The following is a 17,854-nucleotide window of genomic DNA, read 5'->3' on the forward strand; positions in this document are numbered from 1 at the left end:
TATACGGCTAGTTTCTTCTACTGCTGCTTGCACACGTCACTCTGCAATCACAGATGAAACTCTTCTGGCCTCTGTCTGCTCCTAATCCAAATTGGAGCCACAAGTGGCTGCCAGAGATTGGAAGAGGGCCCAGGTGAACAGGTGCCTGTGATCTGTAGTAATGTCCCATGGACAACCGAAGTGCAGGATACCCAGATCTGAACAAAGGCTGCAGCCATGGTTTCAGCTGAAATGTCTGGGATAAGAGGGGTGGCATCCAGCCAGTGAATAATAATTGTTAATAAGTGTTAATTATTGTTAGCAGATATCGATACCGGTTGGAGGAAAGTATTGGGCCAACAATGTCAAGGTGGATGTGCGTGAACCAGTGTTGTCAAGGTAAAGGTGGCCACAGGGGAGTGAACGTGCCGTCTGACCTTGGCGCACTGGCACAGAAAACAGGATTGGGCCCAGTTGCTGCAGTTGCGTTGGATGCCTGGCCAGAGGAACCATTGTTTCATGAGTGTGGTGTAGGTGCAGATGCCTGGGTGTGCGAGGCCATGAACATGGTCAAATGCTGGTTTTCGGAAGATGGAAGGGAGTAAGGGGCAGGGATGAACTTTAGAGCCATCAGGTTGTGAAGGATCCACAAGGATGCCACACCATGCCGGGTATGAATCTTAGCTGGAGGTTGAGGTTGGTGTTTGCATACCAAAGGGCGTGGGCCAAGTCCAGCAATGTCATGCATGTTTTCAGCTGGGGTGGAGTGGGACGGATGGGCTAATCACTGGCTGGAGCTGCAAGGTCGTAGCCAGCATTCTGCACTGCAGCTGCAGCAGGGGGAGGAGTTCTGGGTTTCGAACAGTTTATCAGCCAAACCATTGTGTTGCCTAATGGTAAATGGGCGTGCGAGGCCACGGCAGCCTGAATGTGAGCAGGAAGGCACACAAGCCAGTAGTTTAGGAGCAGGCCTTCTGGAAGGATGTGCAGTTCTGTGAATGCTCGGATGTGTTTCAGCAACAGGAAGTGTTGTCACACTGTTCAGAAGATAACAAATTAGATGCATGTTGCAGTTCTGAGGGTGCAGAGCTGGAGATTATGTGTTCTTTTAGTTTATTGTAGTTGTCAGAGAGGCAGTGGTCAGGTCGAGGTGGCCAACAACCATCCTCAATTATTTTGCATCACTCACAATAGAGAAACTTGTGAAAACTGCCTCAATGGAAGCAAACCAGAGGCATAGGTCTCACGAGTTGAAGGGGGGCAAATAAGCAGCAGCACAACTGGTGGGAAAGTCTGCAGATTTAGCTTGAGCTAGACCCACTGCGCTGATGGTTGGCTGAGTCAAGTGGTTCTTGCTACAGTTGCGTGCCGAGTCCCGACTTTTCCTAAGTGCTTGTGGGTGTTGGGGTGCTAGGGGGCTGCTAGTAAGAGAGCTCATCAGGCATGATCACCATAGGAGTGACAATGTATGGCAGAGACATTGCTACTTAACAGTGGAGGCTGTGCTTTGCAGTATGTGGGGGTTGCTGGCAGGCAATGTTGCGGAGAAGAAGACAGGCGGGGCACGCAATGCATTCTCCTCTGTGTGTTGTTGTGAGAAGGGGTCTTCAGTACACCACACGGTTACATTGTGGCTTGAGCAGGTGTGTGTCTCTCAGCTGCAGGACAGGTGTGGTGGTGCGTGTGGAGGGATGGCGTACACAGATGGGCATTGGAGCGGGGCGGGAGGGGTATGTTGGTGTGTATGAAGGGACAGTGTGCATGGAGGGGTGCAGGCAGGGGATGGTGATGCATGCTGGGGCGGCATGCGTGGAGGGGTGTGGGAGGGGTTGCAATCAGGATGTGTCCTGCTGACCTAATGGGAACTGATATCGCAACCACATGGGTTGTGCTAATCAAAGTATTAAAGAAAGGAAAACCAACAGGTTTCAGGAATGAGACTCAGCGCTTTGGTTTGGAGTAGGTCTCCAGTGAAGGAACGAGTTATGTTCCCTTCTATATGCCTAAGTGGCATACATGCCTACATGGTGTGCTAGTTAAGAAAACAGCAGTACATGAAGGGGAATGCCGGAAGCCGTGCAAGCTGGTTCTAACATACTAACCCAAAAGATCATGACTACAGTAACATTCGGACTGGGCTGATACCTCTTAATCAAGAAGGACCTGGACCGGATGGACCATGCGTGGCTTGCAACCTTTGTTCGGCGTCATGTAGTGGCGTGGGAAAAACCACTTTAATGGAACACTTGATGACAAAGGAGTGTCAAAACAGCTAGCTAGCAATAGTAGTAAATCGGCCTGGCAGTCCTGGCATGCACTGCACTTCACTGTAGTATTTGCACTACACTGCACAGAGCATTCCAATTGCCAATACTGGGGGGACAAACTGAGTGTCCAGCAGGCTTTGTACTCCTGTAGTCAGTAGAACAGCTTGGGGAGGCGGCATGGAAAAAACGTTGTAGCATTCATCTCATTAATGTGACCGTGACAGGACAATGGCAATGAGCACAGGATATGAGTTCTGTTGTTTGCACATACCCCGGCAAAAATGCGGTTCATGACTATGCAAGTCACATGATGTTGCACAGGTGAGCTGCCAAGATCACTGCTGGGGATGTTGCTCATCAGAGCAGAACAAGAGTCTGATCAAGTGATGTTTTGGCTTGCTGAGCGTCCAGAAAGCATGGCTGTCTAAGTCCTCCTACCCAGTGGAAGTGACCAGCAAGGGTGTTGCAGGGCTGGTTTCCAGCCAACTCAGCCCATTGTCTGCTGCTACAGATATAGGCAAGGGAAGGAGTTGCCACACAACCAAGTTATTTGTATGAGTTGGCCGATTCCAACAATGACTCGTTGATACTGTGGTCATAGGATACTAAGTGTTTTTCATTTTGTGAAGTGCATAATTTTGCATTATGGAGATTTAGAGCAAGTTGCCAATATCTGCACCACTTTGAAATCTTATCGAGGTCTTACTCAATATTTATGCAGATAGTACTTCATTATAGATAAGTGTATCATCTGCAAAAAGATTGATTTTACTGTTTATATTGTCAGCAATGTCATTAACATATAACATGAACAGCAAGGATCCCAGAACGTTTCCCTGGGGCACACTAGAAATTACTTCTTCATTTGAGGATGACTCCCCATCCAAGATAGCACACTGTGTCCTCCGTACCAAAAAGTCCTCAATCCAGTCACAAATTTCACTTGATATTCCATATGATCATACTTTTGACAATAAGCTGAGATGAGGCACTGAGTCAGATGATTTTCAGAAATCAAGAAATGCTGCATCTACCTGGTTGCATTGATCCAAAGCTTTCAGTATGTCATGTGAGAAAAGTGTGAGTTGGATTTCACATGATTGATGTTTTTGAAATCCATGCTGGTTGGTATTGAGGAGATCATCCCGTTCAAGATACTTCATAATGTTTATGCTCAGAATACGTTCTAAGATTCTACAACAACTCCATGTCAAGGATATTGGACGGTAGTTTTGTGGATCACTTTTCCTACCCTTCTTGTAGATGGGTGTGACCTGTGCCTTTTTCCAAGAACTGGGCATGGTTTTTTGTCCAGGGGATCTATGATAGATTGTACTGAAAAGAGGGGCTAACTCAGACACAAATCCAGTATAGAATGTGACAGGGATTCCATCGGGCCTGGAGCTTTAGTCAATTTTAATGATTTCTGCTGTTTTTCAGCAACACTAACTTTAATACTTATTCCATTATCTTTTCAGTGGTATGAGGATTAACTTGGAGCAATTATCCTGGATATTTCTTTGTAAAGGAATACTGAATATGGAGTTAAGCATTTCAGCTTTGGCTTTGCTACCCTCAATTTCAGTTCCTGTCTCATTGGCTAGGGACTGCACCTTAACTTTGGTGCCACTGAAAGCCTTTGCATATGACTAGAATTTATTTAGATTTTATGAAAAGTCATTTGACAATATTCTGCTATGGTAGTCACTGAAGGCGTCACACATTGCTCTCTTGACAACCAAACGGTTTTTATCAGCATCTCTCTATCTGTAGCCCTATGCTTTGTTTTAGACCTATTATGCAGTAATATCTGTTTCTTTAGCAGTTTCTTTACAGTGACTATATGCCACGGAGGCTCTCTCCCATTAACTGTTCTACTCGGTACATATATATCCAGTGTGTGGTCAAGTATTCTTTTAAACATGAGCCATATTTCCTCTACATGCACCTGCCCTGTGCTGAAAGTCTCAAGTTCCTCATTGAGACAAGACATTACATTTTTTTATCTAGTTTACAGAACATACAAGGTGGAGAAAAATTGTGTCACAAAATTTTAACCCTGGGGTATCTGATGCCAGTAGGAACCAAAATTACTAATGTTGTGTAGGTCGATAATGCGCCATTTTTAAACTATGGAAACTTGGCACCACATGCTCCGACTGGCTGTGGGATTGCACTGTTGCCGTTCGTTGATTTATGGGCTGCACTATGGTTGTCAGTTCATACATGCAAATGTCCCTCACCCCTCACTTCCCCAACATCATAAACACACATGTCAAATAGGCCTTGGTGTTTGTCTCCACTTCTCATCAGAGGCATTCACATGTAAGCTTCACTTCAGAGCACACACATGTCACCTGTGATTTAGTCATACAGTAAGCATGGTGGCACAGTATTCATTTGAAGAAGAGATATGGTTTTTGTTTATGGACTAGCTGACGATAATGTGCATGAAGCTCGATGGTTGTATGAGAAACGGTACCCAGCAAGACACGACCCGCACACGCAAATGTTTACAGCAATTCACTGGCAACTCAGCAGATTGAGCTCATTAGTTGTATATCATGGTGACACTGGAAGACCTTGGAGATGATGGGATGCTGCATTTGAAGAGGCTGTTCTTGAGTGCTTCAAGGAAGCACCTACGACAAGTACTCGAGCGGTTGGACATGACATGGGAGTCACTCATCGGGTAGTCTGGAGGATTTTGGGGGATGATGGCCAGCTTCTGTTTAGTTTTCACCCTGTGGTGGACTATGAACATAGGCTAGGGTTTTGCCAGTAGTTCCTGCAACGTATTGCACAAGATCCCAACTTCTCCGCCACCGATGAGTGCAATTTCCATCAGAATGGTCTTTACAACACTGAAAACATTCATTACTGGGCAAGGGGAAATCTTCACATCATGTATGTCCACAGACACCAGGAACGATTTTTGTTCATCATTTGGGCAGGTATTGTGGGTGACCATCTGAGTGGGCTGGTCCATCTACCTGCTCAGCTTACCGAGGCAAATTACCTTCACTTTTTGCAAGAAACTCTAACCAGCCCCTGGACATGCGGCTATGCATGTGGTTGTGGCATGATGGGGTGCCCGCACATAACAGTCGTACTGTGCGCGGATATTTAAATGAGCTCTTCGATGACTGGGTAGGTGCTCGTAAGACATGGCCCCTGCAATTATCAGACCTCACGCCACCGGACTTTTTCCTGTGGGGATTCTTCAAGGTTCTAGTTCACCTACCCAGACACAAACCACATAGCAATGAAGAGGAATTAATGGATCACATTCAACTTGCCGCCAATCGCATCAGGGCAATGCCTGGAATCTTTGAAAGAGTTCAGCAAAACATCATTAGATATTACCAAGCTTGTGTCGCATCAGAGGGTCACCAGTTTGAACACCTTCTTTAAGTAAACAATGTCCTAGCCACAAAAAAGGCCCTTTACAGGTCAGACACAATTTGTAAAAGACTTTCTGTACGTGAACTAATGGCTGTTGATGGGTTGATTGGTTTGTTCCTGGTACATCTTATCATGAATCTTATCATGAATCTACAATGGATGTGTTGGAACCCTGGTGGATTTGCCCCCAGAGTGGAAGGCTGACGTGCTGCCACCGAGCATGAGGGCCGCCTTGGATACATTATGGTTGCTGGCAGGCAAAGCATTCGCAGTCATTCGTTGTCCAGAGCAACTTTCCGTAATTTAAAAATTGTGCATAGTCGACCAATGCAACATTAGTAATTTTGATTCCTACTGGCATCAGCTATCCAGGGTTAAAATTTCGTGACACAATTTTTCTCCACCCTGTATATATCGTGACACAATTTTTCTCCACCCTGTATATATCGTTCTACTCTTTTAGTTGTCCATTGTATTTGGTAACCACTGTTGCCACAACCACATCATGGTCACTGATACCAGTTTTGATGTGGACATCATTGTCATAGATCCAATACATTTCCATCATGACTGAGGTTTCTATCTATCTGTTCTAAGTAGTTTTCAGAGAAGGCATTTAGTAAAGTTTCACAGAATGTCTTATCACAAACAAAACTGTGAGTTTCCCAGTTAAATGTTAGATGATTAAAAACTCCACCAGTGATTAGAGTATGATTGGGGAACTTACGTATGAGTGAACTGAGGTTTTCTCTGAAATTTTTGGTTACACTAGGAGATGTGTCCGGTGGGTAATAGAAGGATCCAATTATCATTTTATGCCCATCCCTGATACTTGATACTGAGTCTTGCCCAAACAATCTCACATGCAGCTTCAATTTCTTCTTAGTGGATTTGAGTTTCTTGTCCCTTGCAACAAATACACCACCTCCAGTTCCCATTTGCATATCCTTTTGCTCTCTCCTTTAAAGTTTCCCCAAAAATCTCACTGCTGGCAATTTCAGGTTTGAACCAGCTTTCTGCACCTAGTATTATGTGAGCTTCACTGCATTTCATGAGCAGTTCAAACTCTGGCACTTTGTTGTGAATGCTTCAGCAGTTTACCATTAGGATTTTAATACTCTCACCTTTGGGAGGCATTGTTATCTGGATGTAGAGTCACCTAATCTAAAAAAAAAACAATCTTGTGTTCATCCCACACACAGTCAGCTACCTGAGTAGCAGCATCTGATGTATAGTGCGCACCTGACCTATTGAGTGGACCCTTCAGTTCTCAGCCCTGTGGCACAAGTCCAGGAAATTGCAGCTTAATTTGTCAAAGTATTTTTGAAGTCTCTGGTTCACTCCTTCCACTCAACTCAGAACCTAAGGGTCACGATCAGTTGTGGTGATAATGCTGCAAATTATGAGCTTTGTTGAAACTCCATGCCAAAGGCTGGTCTTCTCAGCCTTCTCTACCAATCGCTGGAATGACCCAAGAATGGCTTTGGGGCCTGGACAACATGCATAATTTGCTTAACGTGTGCCACAATCTGCAGTTTGTCGCATCCTGTTCCTTCAATGGCTGCTGGAATAGCCTCATGTTGAATGAGGCCCCACAGATATACACTCTGAGTGCACCGGGTGTCCTTTCTGTCCTTTACTGTCATTTCTCTAAGGGGTACCATCATTCACCATATGTTTGAACTGCCAACAATTAATAGACCCCTAACCTTTAGTGTTTGCCTCCTCCTGACACTGGATAAAGCAGGTCTCCCCACAATAGTTGAAGTGAGTCCCACTAGGTCAGTTTCAATTTCAGTGAAAGGCAGCACCTCAAACTTGTGGGTTAGGGGAATCAGTACAACACCTTGAGTCCTCCCTGGCCCTGTCCACCGTATATCTAGATCTACCACTGACACACCACTGACAGTCAAATGGATGGGTAACGACAGATGTTGTACTTTCTGCAGAGGAGATAGGATCCACAGGAGAGGATAGTACTTGAGGTATCTCTGGGATGAGTATCACGGGTACATGACTCTTGGGGGCTCTTCTGTCACACTGATTCGCAGCAGCTGTCAATAGTTTGACATTATTCAGGGTGATTTCCAGCTGCTTACAAATGCCAACCAACTCATCCTGTGTTTGAGAATAGCAATCCTAGTGGTGCTGCATTTTGACTGGTGCAATATATTTCAAGGCAGTGAACAAATGACTTTAAATTAAACCTGCTGATTATCTTTTAATCTGTTGAGCTGAAAAGCCACTAAATCCCTAAAGAATTTAAGTAGATACAAAAAATGAGATTTCTGTTAAAGCAAAACAAAAACCTGTCGTAAAAATTACTAGTTTTGTAAATCATTCTGATCTCAAGTATAGTTGTTACCAAACTCAAAATCAACTTAATTTATGATAAATGCAGATAATATATAGGGCTACTCCTCCTAAAGGGAAAACTATACATAACACAAAATATTGGTTAGAAAATCTGCTACAGTGACTAAAACAGAAACCTTGATTTGTTACAGATTGCTTGTAAATTATGCAAAGGACAGTTGTAGCTTTAAAAAATTCTCAAAAACGAATGTTAATTTGCATTGATATTCAATGAAATACAGGTGTGATGTAAACTTTGGGTGAACTGTGAACCATAAATGCTGATTTGCTATGAATAAAACTATGTATCCAAAACACTTGTACCACTAACAGACAAAAATATAGTTTTGTAAGCATCCAAAAATTCTGAACTAACCTGTTTCTCATGTAATTGTACAATGAGATTAAAGAAAAATTAGTTAGAATGAGGATAGGCCTACTGTCCTTAAAAATTTTAAAAGAGCACAATTTTGTTTAAGCTTACAATTGACAATAACAATACTAGTTTATCGCAGCACCCGCAAATGTTTGAAATCCCAATACAAATGGGTATTGATACAGTCAATGAAAGATAACACAGAAGAAGTGATGCAAATAGTAAAATGTGTGAATTTAGAACCTTAAATTGACATACGACACATGGTCTTTTAGAAGCAGTCTCACACAAGGGAAAATTCCTAAGTCGGCTTTTATATATAAATAAATGTGTTTATTGCATGGATTTTTCACTTAGATGATTCTGTGCACACTTCTGCTCATGTGTGCTGAAAAAGAACACTCAGAAGAACAATCAGAGGTAGGCCATGTGTTTGATGTGACAGTGTGTGGGGTGACACATCAGTCACATCCGTGCATGATCACCCCATTTTGTTGAGCAGCTCCTGAATCTCGGCATTTTCATATTCAGCAGAATGCTTCATTGAGGGCTTGTAATATCGCCTACAGAGTGTAAGGATCAACCCCAGTGATCTGCATAATGCTATCCATACTTGCAGAGATGAGCTTACTGTTTATGCCCCCTCTCCCAATCATCACTAAATGAAATATTGGTTCCCAAAGAAATTAAATCATAGCTTACATCACTGAGTGCTGCAATTGGCTTAAAAATACTCATTACCTGGTATTGAAATAAGTGACAGCCATTGTGCTTAGAAGTTTACGTGAGGCTCTTCATACAACATTTCCCAGCAAGTAGCTAGTAGCTAGGTGTAAGACTGTTTTATAGTAGGTAAATTTCTGTCTCTTTTATTGTGCTTGAAAGACAGTTATGAAGTTACTCATGTGATTTACAAATCCTATCTTGTCATGGTGAGATTTTATGAAACATACAGATATATTTGGAATGTGTTGTATATATACTGTCTATTAATCATGAACAATTTTGATCAAGATTAGTTTTTTTTCATAAGATCATAACTTCATCTGTTTGCTCATTTTACAGACCAGTCTATACACAAGAAAACACTATACACAGAACTGCACAAACCTGCAATATTTAACTTGACTCAGGATGTGCAGTTCTGTAGCTTAAGCTGTATTTTCTTTCTCCTGCCCTGTACCCACATTTTCATTCTATACATTGAGTAAGATATATTGGAAACATTACTGTTGTGTACTTCTTCATTTTATTTTTCAGGGATTTGCTATAAGTGCTACAAAACTCTGAAATTTGCTTAACTGTTACTTTCCCAGGTCATTTTTTAGCCACACACTGTCCCTGGTGCAGTCTGAGTGACTGCTATATTTAAATAACCATAACAATTGTGTTAAGTAATTTCAGTGGAAAAATTGAGATTTTATGTAAAAGGGTTACATTAATACTACACAAAAATATATATTCAAATAAATTTTAAAGTTTATTTTTATGAAAAGAAAGTGCATTTAAACAGAAAACTACACAAAATGGATATAATATTACATGATAATGTTAATGCTATGAAAACTCAAATACCGTGCACTCCAAAATTTATTTTTTGCTATATTTTTATTGTTTATTATACATGTAACAATAAAAACATAAAAATCTTCCACAAAATATTTAAAAAAATAAAATTTACATTAGAATTTGACAGTATATGAGAAGGAACGTTGCTACTCACCATATAGAGGAGATGCTGAGTCGCAGATAGGCCAGAAAGACACTCACAATTAAAACTTTCGGTTGTTAAGGCCTTTTGACACACACACACACACACACACACACACACACACACACACACACACACACACACACACACACACACACACACACACACAAGCGCGCGCACGCGACTACAGTCTCAGGCAACTGAAACCACACTGTGAGCGGCAGCACCAGTGCATGATGGGAGTAGTGACTGGGTGGGGGTAAGGAGGAGACTGGAGCAGGGAGGGGGAAGGATAGTATGGTGGGGGTAGCAGACAGCAAAGTGCTGCAGGTTAGACTGAGTACAGGAGAGAGGGGGGAAAAGGAGAGAAATAAAAAGACTGTGTGTGGTTGTGGAATGACTGCTGTGTAGTGCTGGAATGTGAGGAGGGAAGGGGCTGTATGGGTGAGGAGAGTGAATAACAAAGGTTGGGGCCTGGAGGGTTGTGGGAATGTAAGATGTATTGCAGGGAAGGGTCCCACCTGTGCAGTTGAGAAAATCTGGTCTTGGTGGGAAGGATCCATATGGCACAGGCTGAGAAGCAGTCATTGAAATGAAGGATATCATCTTTGGCAATGTGTTCAGCAACAGCGTTATCCACTTGTTTCTTGGCCACAGTTTGGTGGTGGCCATTCATGCCGACAGACAGCTTGTTGGTCGTCATGCCTACATAGAATGCAGCACAGTGGTTGCAGCTTAGCTTGTAGACCATATGATTGGTTTCACAGGTAACCCTGCTTTTAATGGGATAGGTGATGTTAGTGACTGGATTGGAGGAGGTGGTGGTGGGAGGATGTATGGGACAGGTCTTGCATTGAGGTCTATTACAGGAGTATGAGCAATGAGGCAAGGGATTGGGAGCAGGGGTTGTGTAAGGATGGACAAGTACCGTATTTACTTGAATCTAAGCCGCACCAGAAAATGACACTCGAAATCAAGGAAAAAAAATTTTCTCGAATCTAAGCTGCTCCTGAAATTTGAGACTCGAAATTCAAGGTGAGAGAAAAGTTTTAGACCGTCCCTCCAAATCGAAACAAAGTTAGTCCATTGTAACTTGAAACACTATTGAGGTCGAATGGCTAAAGATACAGCTACAGTAGTTCGGTTCGAGTCGTAAGCTTAACAGTTAAGCTTTACCAAGTAACCATTGCTATATGTCCGGCGCTCTGTCTGTATTTATACGGGTACCCTTCCTTTTTTGCGTGCTTCGTCTGGTTTGAATCGATTGCTTACCTATTTTGCTTTGATCTGTAAGTGCCATTTTCTTTGTTATAGGGATTTACACCACTCTAAGCTGAAAATGCATCATTGTACTTTGTTATGCATTGTTTGTCGCATTCTGATAATAAATGTTTATCACCTGTCGCCGCTCGCGGCATGGCTTGCTTTCGTGCGCGCTACCGTGGCTTACAATAAAAAAAGAGAGGAATTGTCTCGTAAGTGAAACAATGGCAAGAGACTGCTATTTGTTGTTACTTACACTACTGCTTTCTTTCATAATGATCAACAAGAAACAAATAATAGACTGTGTATGATAGAAGATGTTCTGAATGAGAGTTTAGCGAAAAATTTTCTTCGTTTGAAAATCTTTGCAGACGCCTCTTTAGTACATTACATTCTGCACAGAAATGAGAGTCATCTTAGATTTAAAAATCTAGTCAATTGCCGTGCTTTATTTCTGACTGTATAACTATTGAGCATAAGAATAATGCGAATATAAACATGACATGATATGAAACTTCCTGGCAGATTAAAACTGTGTGCCCGACCGAGACTCGAACTCGGGACCTTTGCCTTTCGCGGTCAAGTGCTCTACCAACTGAGCTCAGTTGGTTAAGGGAACCAACTAGAATCATCTTCATGTTATTGATGACGTAGTACAGTTTGCCCCCATTGTGAATAACCTGTTAATATCCATTGATGATATGCAAAGGGCCTTTTATGTACATCAACAGTGATGACCCTGTTACACTTTCTTGATTGAGATTCCTCTCACAATCCTGATATTCCTAAAGAATTACATACTGTTAATTTATTCCTGCTTCACTGCTTTGTAGAACAATTTCATATTTAAAAGTTAAAGACACAAAATGTAGATATACTATAGTTTTTCTCATTATTTCAAATTACATACCGAGTTGTTGCTAAAAAGAAGTGAGTCAGTATACATAAAAAGTTTTCAATTTTGTATGTGTGCATCTTGTTTACTAGTTATCAGAAACCTGATAGGAGAGAGGTGGAATAACATATTTGTGTTATGTGTTTGTCTATTATCATGAATTCATGTCACTCTAGCATTCTTTTTTTTTTAATCTTTGGATGAATAGGCTAATGTAACTGTGTATTACTATTTATAAATACATCTAATAGGAGATTTGGTGCTTCTTCATTGGACTCATTTTTTCCTTTATTTTATGAAATATTTTCTCATTGTTTCATTACAGTGCCTGGTATTATTGTAAAGCTTGCCATGAGGACATAAAGGATGAAACGTTGATCAAGAAGTGCAAATGCAAGAATTGTAAGTTTATTGCTTTAGATTATGAAAAAAGATGAGTATAAAGTTGTAACTTAAAAATATAGTTAGCTTGTGTTGGTTGTCTCATGTTTATGCATATATAGAAATATTCCTGTTATTTGGGCTGTGTTTTCAGAATTTTTCACTTATTACATCCATAATTGTATTGAAGGATGTAACAGATATCAGCAATATACATGTAGTTGGTGACTCATTTGCCCTGTTCAAATTTCTTCCCAGAAAATATCAGATACATCCCCCATTTCATATTTTGCATGTTTTTCTTCATGCTATGCATAAAATGATTATTAAATATTCCCACAATGTCTCATATGATCACTTGTTATTCTCTCTCTCTATCTCTCTCTCTCTCTCTCTCTCTCTCTCTCACACACACACACACACACACACACACACACACACATTTCCTTGATTATAATTATATTTAAATTTTGTTTGTATGTTTTCCATATCCTCTTTGTAAATTGGTTTTGTTGTATAGGATCTGAATCTTTATTGATGTTTTAGTATCAGTTTATGCTACAGCTTGTCAGAACATAACACTGGTCTCCAATCTGCGTTATTAAAAGCAAGACTGTTAGTCATCATAATTTCCTTTGTCACTAGGACTAATAATTTCTTATATTCATTCTGCACATTTAAGAAACTATTGGTACTTCATTTTTCAATAGTTAAGTCTAAAATCAGTGACTCACACATAGAATGTGTTGAGCTGAGCTAACAGTGACAACTGTTCCACCTATTCTGCAAATAACTTACACCTCTGTTTTATGTGTACAAAATGCAAACAAACAAGAGAATACACATAGTGTAAAATGTTGTTTGTGCTCTCTTGATCTCCCTGTAGTTCTACATCTACATCTACATCCATTCTCCGCTTGCCACCTGACGGTGTGTGGCGGAGGGTACCCTGAGTACCTCTATCGGTTCTCCCTTCTATTCCAGTCTCGGATTGTTCGTGGAAAGAAGGATTGTCGGTATGCTTCTGTGTGGGCGCTAATCTCTCTGATTTTACCCTCTTGGTCTCTTCGCGAGATATACGTAGGAGGGAGCAATATACTGCTTGACTCTTCGGTGAAGGTATGTTCTCGAAACTTTAACAAAAGCCCGTACTGAGCTACTGAGCGTCTCTCTTGCAGTGGCTTCCACTGGAGTTTATCTATCATCTCCGTAACGTTTTCGCGATTACTAAATGATCCTGTATCGAAGCGCGCGGCTCTCCGTTGGATCTTCTCTATCTCTTCTATCAACCCTATCTGGTACATATCCCACACTGCTGAGCAGTATTCAAGCAGTGGGCAAACAAGCGTACTGTAACCTACTTCCTTTGTTTTCGGATTGCGTTTCCTTAGGATTCTTCCAATGAATCTCAGTCTGGCATCTGCTTTACCGACGATCAAGTTTATTTGATCATTCCATTTTAAATCACTCATAATGCGTACTCCCAGATAATTTATGGAATTAACTGCTTCCTGTTGCTGACCTGCTATTTTATAGCTAAATGATAAGGGAACTATCTTCCTATGTATTCGCAGTACATTACACTTGTCTACATTGAGATTCAATTGCCATTCCCTGCACCATGTGTCAATTCACTGCAGATCCTCCTGCATTTCAGTACAATTTTCCATTGTACAACCTCTCGATACACCACAGCATCATCTGCAAAAAGCCTCAGTGAACTTCTGATGTCATCCACAAGGTCATTTATGTATATTGTGAATAGCAACAGTCCAACGACACTCCCCTGCGACACACCTGAAATCACTCTTACTTTGGAAGACTTCTCTCCATTGTTTTGATCCACCTACCGCTTTGACATAAGACCAAAATTTCTTAGGATTTTCTGCCAAGTCAGTACATAGGACTTTACTTTCGAATTCATTGAACGCCTCTCGCATAGCCCTTCTCGCACAGATGACAAAATGGTAGATATCGAAATAGACGACAGAGGGATAGAGAAACAAACGTCACAACGTCTCTTACCTGACCTTGTGAGATATTTTCTAGCCAAACTCATGTACATCCGACATACACTAAATTTTCACCTCTCTTTTGGTGGCAAAAAATCACAAAGATTTGAAATTTAGTAGTATGTACTCCTTCTATGTACGTTACTATCTTATCTGCTCCTGCTTGATCAATAGATTTTTTCCTTGTTTATTTGTTTTTGGCTTTAAAACAAGTGCACTGTATGTTCCTCCAAAGTGTTGGAGAGAGTTCAAATAATTTTCTCCAGTGAAATATGTTTATTTTGCACATTATGCATCTCTTTCCTGGTTCCAATTATTAGCTATTAAAGAACATTGAGCTGTTCTGTTGATTCAGTTATTTCCTAGTTATTTCATTTCCTACACAAAATGTTGTTGTACAATATTAGCTCCTCAAAACTTTGAAAATGAATGAAAAGGGGAAAATAACAGAGAGCAAAACGTTAACTTTTGGTCAACTTTAGAAAAGCATATTTACTAATAAACTTTTTCATCTTGTAAATATTTAGATCTAATTTGAGTGTAATTATTTCTTTGCTAAGGTATTGTGTAGCTATTTTAGGTAAAATTACACTAACAATAGCAAAAATTAATTTTTCAATGTATCAGAAGGGAGAAATAGAGGAAGGAAGCATTTATTAACCATGAAATTAAACTAAATGAAGGAAAATCCTAGATATGATAACCACAGTACCATGAAAAGGATGATTGTTGTTTAACATATGAATGAGACTCTGCGTTGCAGACAGGCCTAACAGAAAAACTGCTACACGTTTGAGGTTTCGTTCAAAAGGCCTTCTTCTAAAGTAGAAAACACACACACACACACACACGCACGCACGCACGCACGCACGCACGCACACACGCACGCACACAGAGAGAGAGAGAGAGAGAGAGAGAGAGAGAGAGAGAGAGAGAGAGAGAGAGAGAGAGAGAGTTTTACACAAGCACATCTCAGACACACATGACCACTGTCTCTGGCCACTGAGGCAAACTGCAGTTCAACCTCAGCAGCTGCTTAGAGGGAAGCCTTTTGGCTGCAAGCTCAAATACACAGAGGTCTCTTTGTTGTGCCTGCTTACAATTCAGCATCTTCTCTACATGATGAATAGTAATCTATCCTTTTCATAATACTGAAGTCAAATTAAAGCTGTTCAGAATCTTAGGTCTCATACAGTAAAATAGTGAAAAAAATACAATGCAAATTTGTCTTTAATACATTAAATACCATACAAACAAATGGAAATCATTTATTTCATTTCCTGCACAATTTCTGAAGGCACCAGTTCTTTTGAAATATTGTGCTTCAGTATTAACTTTCTAGCATTTGGCCCAAGTTCCTTCTTTTTGCTGGCAATGCCACTGACATACTTAACCTTGCTGTTATCAGAGGTATTATTTCAGATTTTTTTGCCCTAATTATTCCCATATTCTCTTTCTGTAATCCTTAATGTAATTAATTCTGTGGACATGTTCCTACTATGTAGAATATCTTAAGTTATTTATTTATTATTGTAGCATTTCAGTTTCATAACAGGAGACAAAAGACATTCAACTGCACTATTGGAGTAGTAATTGGTGAATTGCAGTATGCCTTTGATATAACATGGTTTTAAAATCTGATCTTAATTTTGCTTAACATTATTGTGAAGGTTTCCATTCAGTCTTCTTTGTTTGAGGTATTGACCCTTGAAGACACACTTAGCAAAACCAAAAAATTTACTGATAATTGTTTGTAGTGAGACTATGAACAGGCATGATGTAGGTTTTGCAACACTATCCAGAAAAACAAACAACAAATTATTCTATAAATGGCTACAGAAAATAAGCTTCTCTTTTTCCAGATCTTTTGAGAGACACTAACAGTGAAATATTTTCAATTGTGTTATTGTCAAATGTTTTTTTCATAAATACTGTAGGTATGTTTTATGAATGCTCTATACAGATATGTAAAATAGAAGAAACAGAACTTAAACGAGCAGTTTTTCTGTGTGTCAGTTTGTTGGTTTATGTGCTACCTTAATCTAGGTGTGTTGAGACATGAGCTAATTGCTCATTTATATTTAATATGTATGAGAATGAAGGTATTTTCATAGGTATATCTCTAAGTATTTGGAGTTGTAATTTATCTCTGAATTAGGACTTGGATCCAGCAGAACATCAGAAATTACATGGGAGAAACAACAAGCTGTATAGCCATACAATCTATATTACTGATACTGAAAATAATGATTTTTTTTTATAAATGTACTATTTGGAATGTGAATTGTTTTGGGCAGCATCATATCTTGCTGTTCGTCCAACACTGACTATTTTTTATATGCATGAGTAAGCTGTTTCAGTGTCTCTTATGCCAAAACTGTCAGATTATCTCAATAATGTACTGCCTGTTTGTATTTAATTTATCCAAAACTTTTAGTTCCCTCTGTTTATTTTAAATTCTTCCATTCTAATGTTTTTTCACCATTTTTCATTCCCCTTTCATGTATATTATTGCCCCATTATTAGTCTTGGATGAAAAAGAGGAAAGTTGTGTGTGTGTGTGTGTGTGTGTGTGCGCGCGCGCGCGCGCGTGTGTGTGTGTGTGTGTGTGTGTGTGTGTGTGTGTTTCTTTTACCCTCGTAAATATTTTCATTTATATTGCTATCTTTTGTGCTCACATGTAATTTTTCAAATTAATTTCAGTAAGAAAATGTAATTAGCCAGCACCCACAAGTAATTTTTCATAGTCCAAATGTGGCATTTAAGTGAAGCTAAGATTTTAGTTTTATTTTGATGACTGAGTTCCCTTCCAAATAATAATACTGTCACTCACCAGGTAACAATACTGATAGCACAAAATTATTCATGATTGTAATCTGCTATGATGAACCAGTATAACTTAAGTTGCCAAATAAAGTTACATTGTTTAATGAAAATTGTTATTGAATGGTAATGAAATGTCTAATCCATACCTTATACTATACTTTAGAGCTTGAAAGCTTAAAAAGACTGGAGTGACAAGATTTATAACATTTCAACTTGTAGAGATGTTTAGAAGTGTTTACTTTTTCATGTAATACACATGGAATAGAAGAAGAGGTTAATGGAATTGTACACAATGTAATTCTGATCACAGATCTGTGATCAGAAGTACATTGTGTACAATTCCATTAACCTCTTCTTCTATGCCATGTGTATTACATGAAAAAG

At 40.0% G+C, this 17,854-nt stretch overlaps 1 protein-coding gene across 1 annotated transcript in view; it reads left to right on the forward strand.

The window, feature by feature from the left end:
• The window catches only part of LOC126199758 (calcium-activated potassium channel slowpoke), an 872,527-nt gene that overhangs the window by 441,551 nt on the left and 413,122 nt on the right, over window positions 1–17,854 (forward strand). The window contains exon 13 of the mRNA XM_049936649.1: window positions 12,577–12,653. Within this exon, the coding sequence (XP_049792606.1) occupies window positions 12,577–12,653 (77 nt within the window). The remainder of the gene's footprint in view (window positions 1–12,576; window positions 12,654–17,854) is intronic.

The sequence above is a fragment of the Schistocerca nitens genome, chromosome 1 (assembly GCF_023898315.1).
Source record: "Schistocerca nitens isolate TAMUIC-IGC-003100 chromosome 1, iqSchNite1.1, whole genome shotgun sequence".
NCBI lineage: Eukaryota > Metazoa > Arthropoda > Insecta > Orthoptera > Acrididae > Schistocerca > Schistocerca nitens.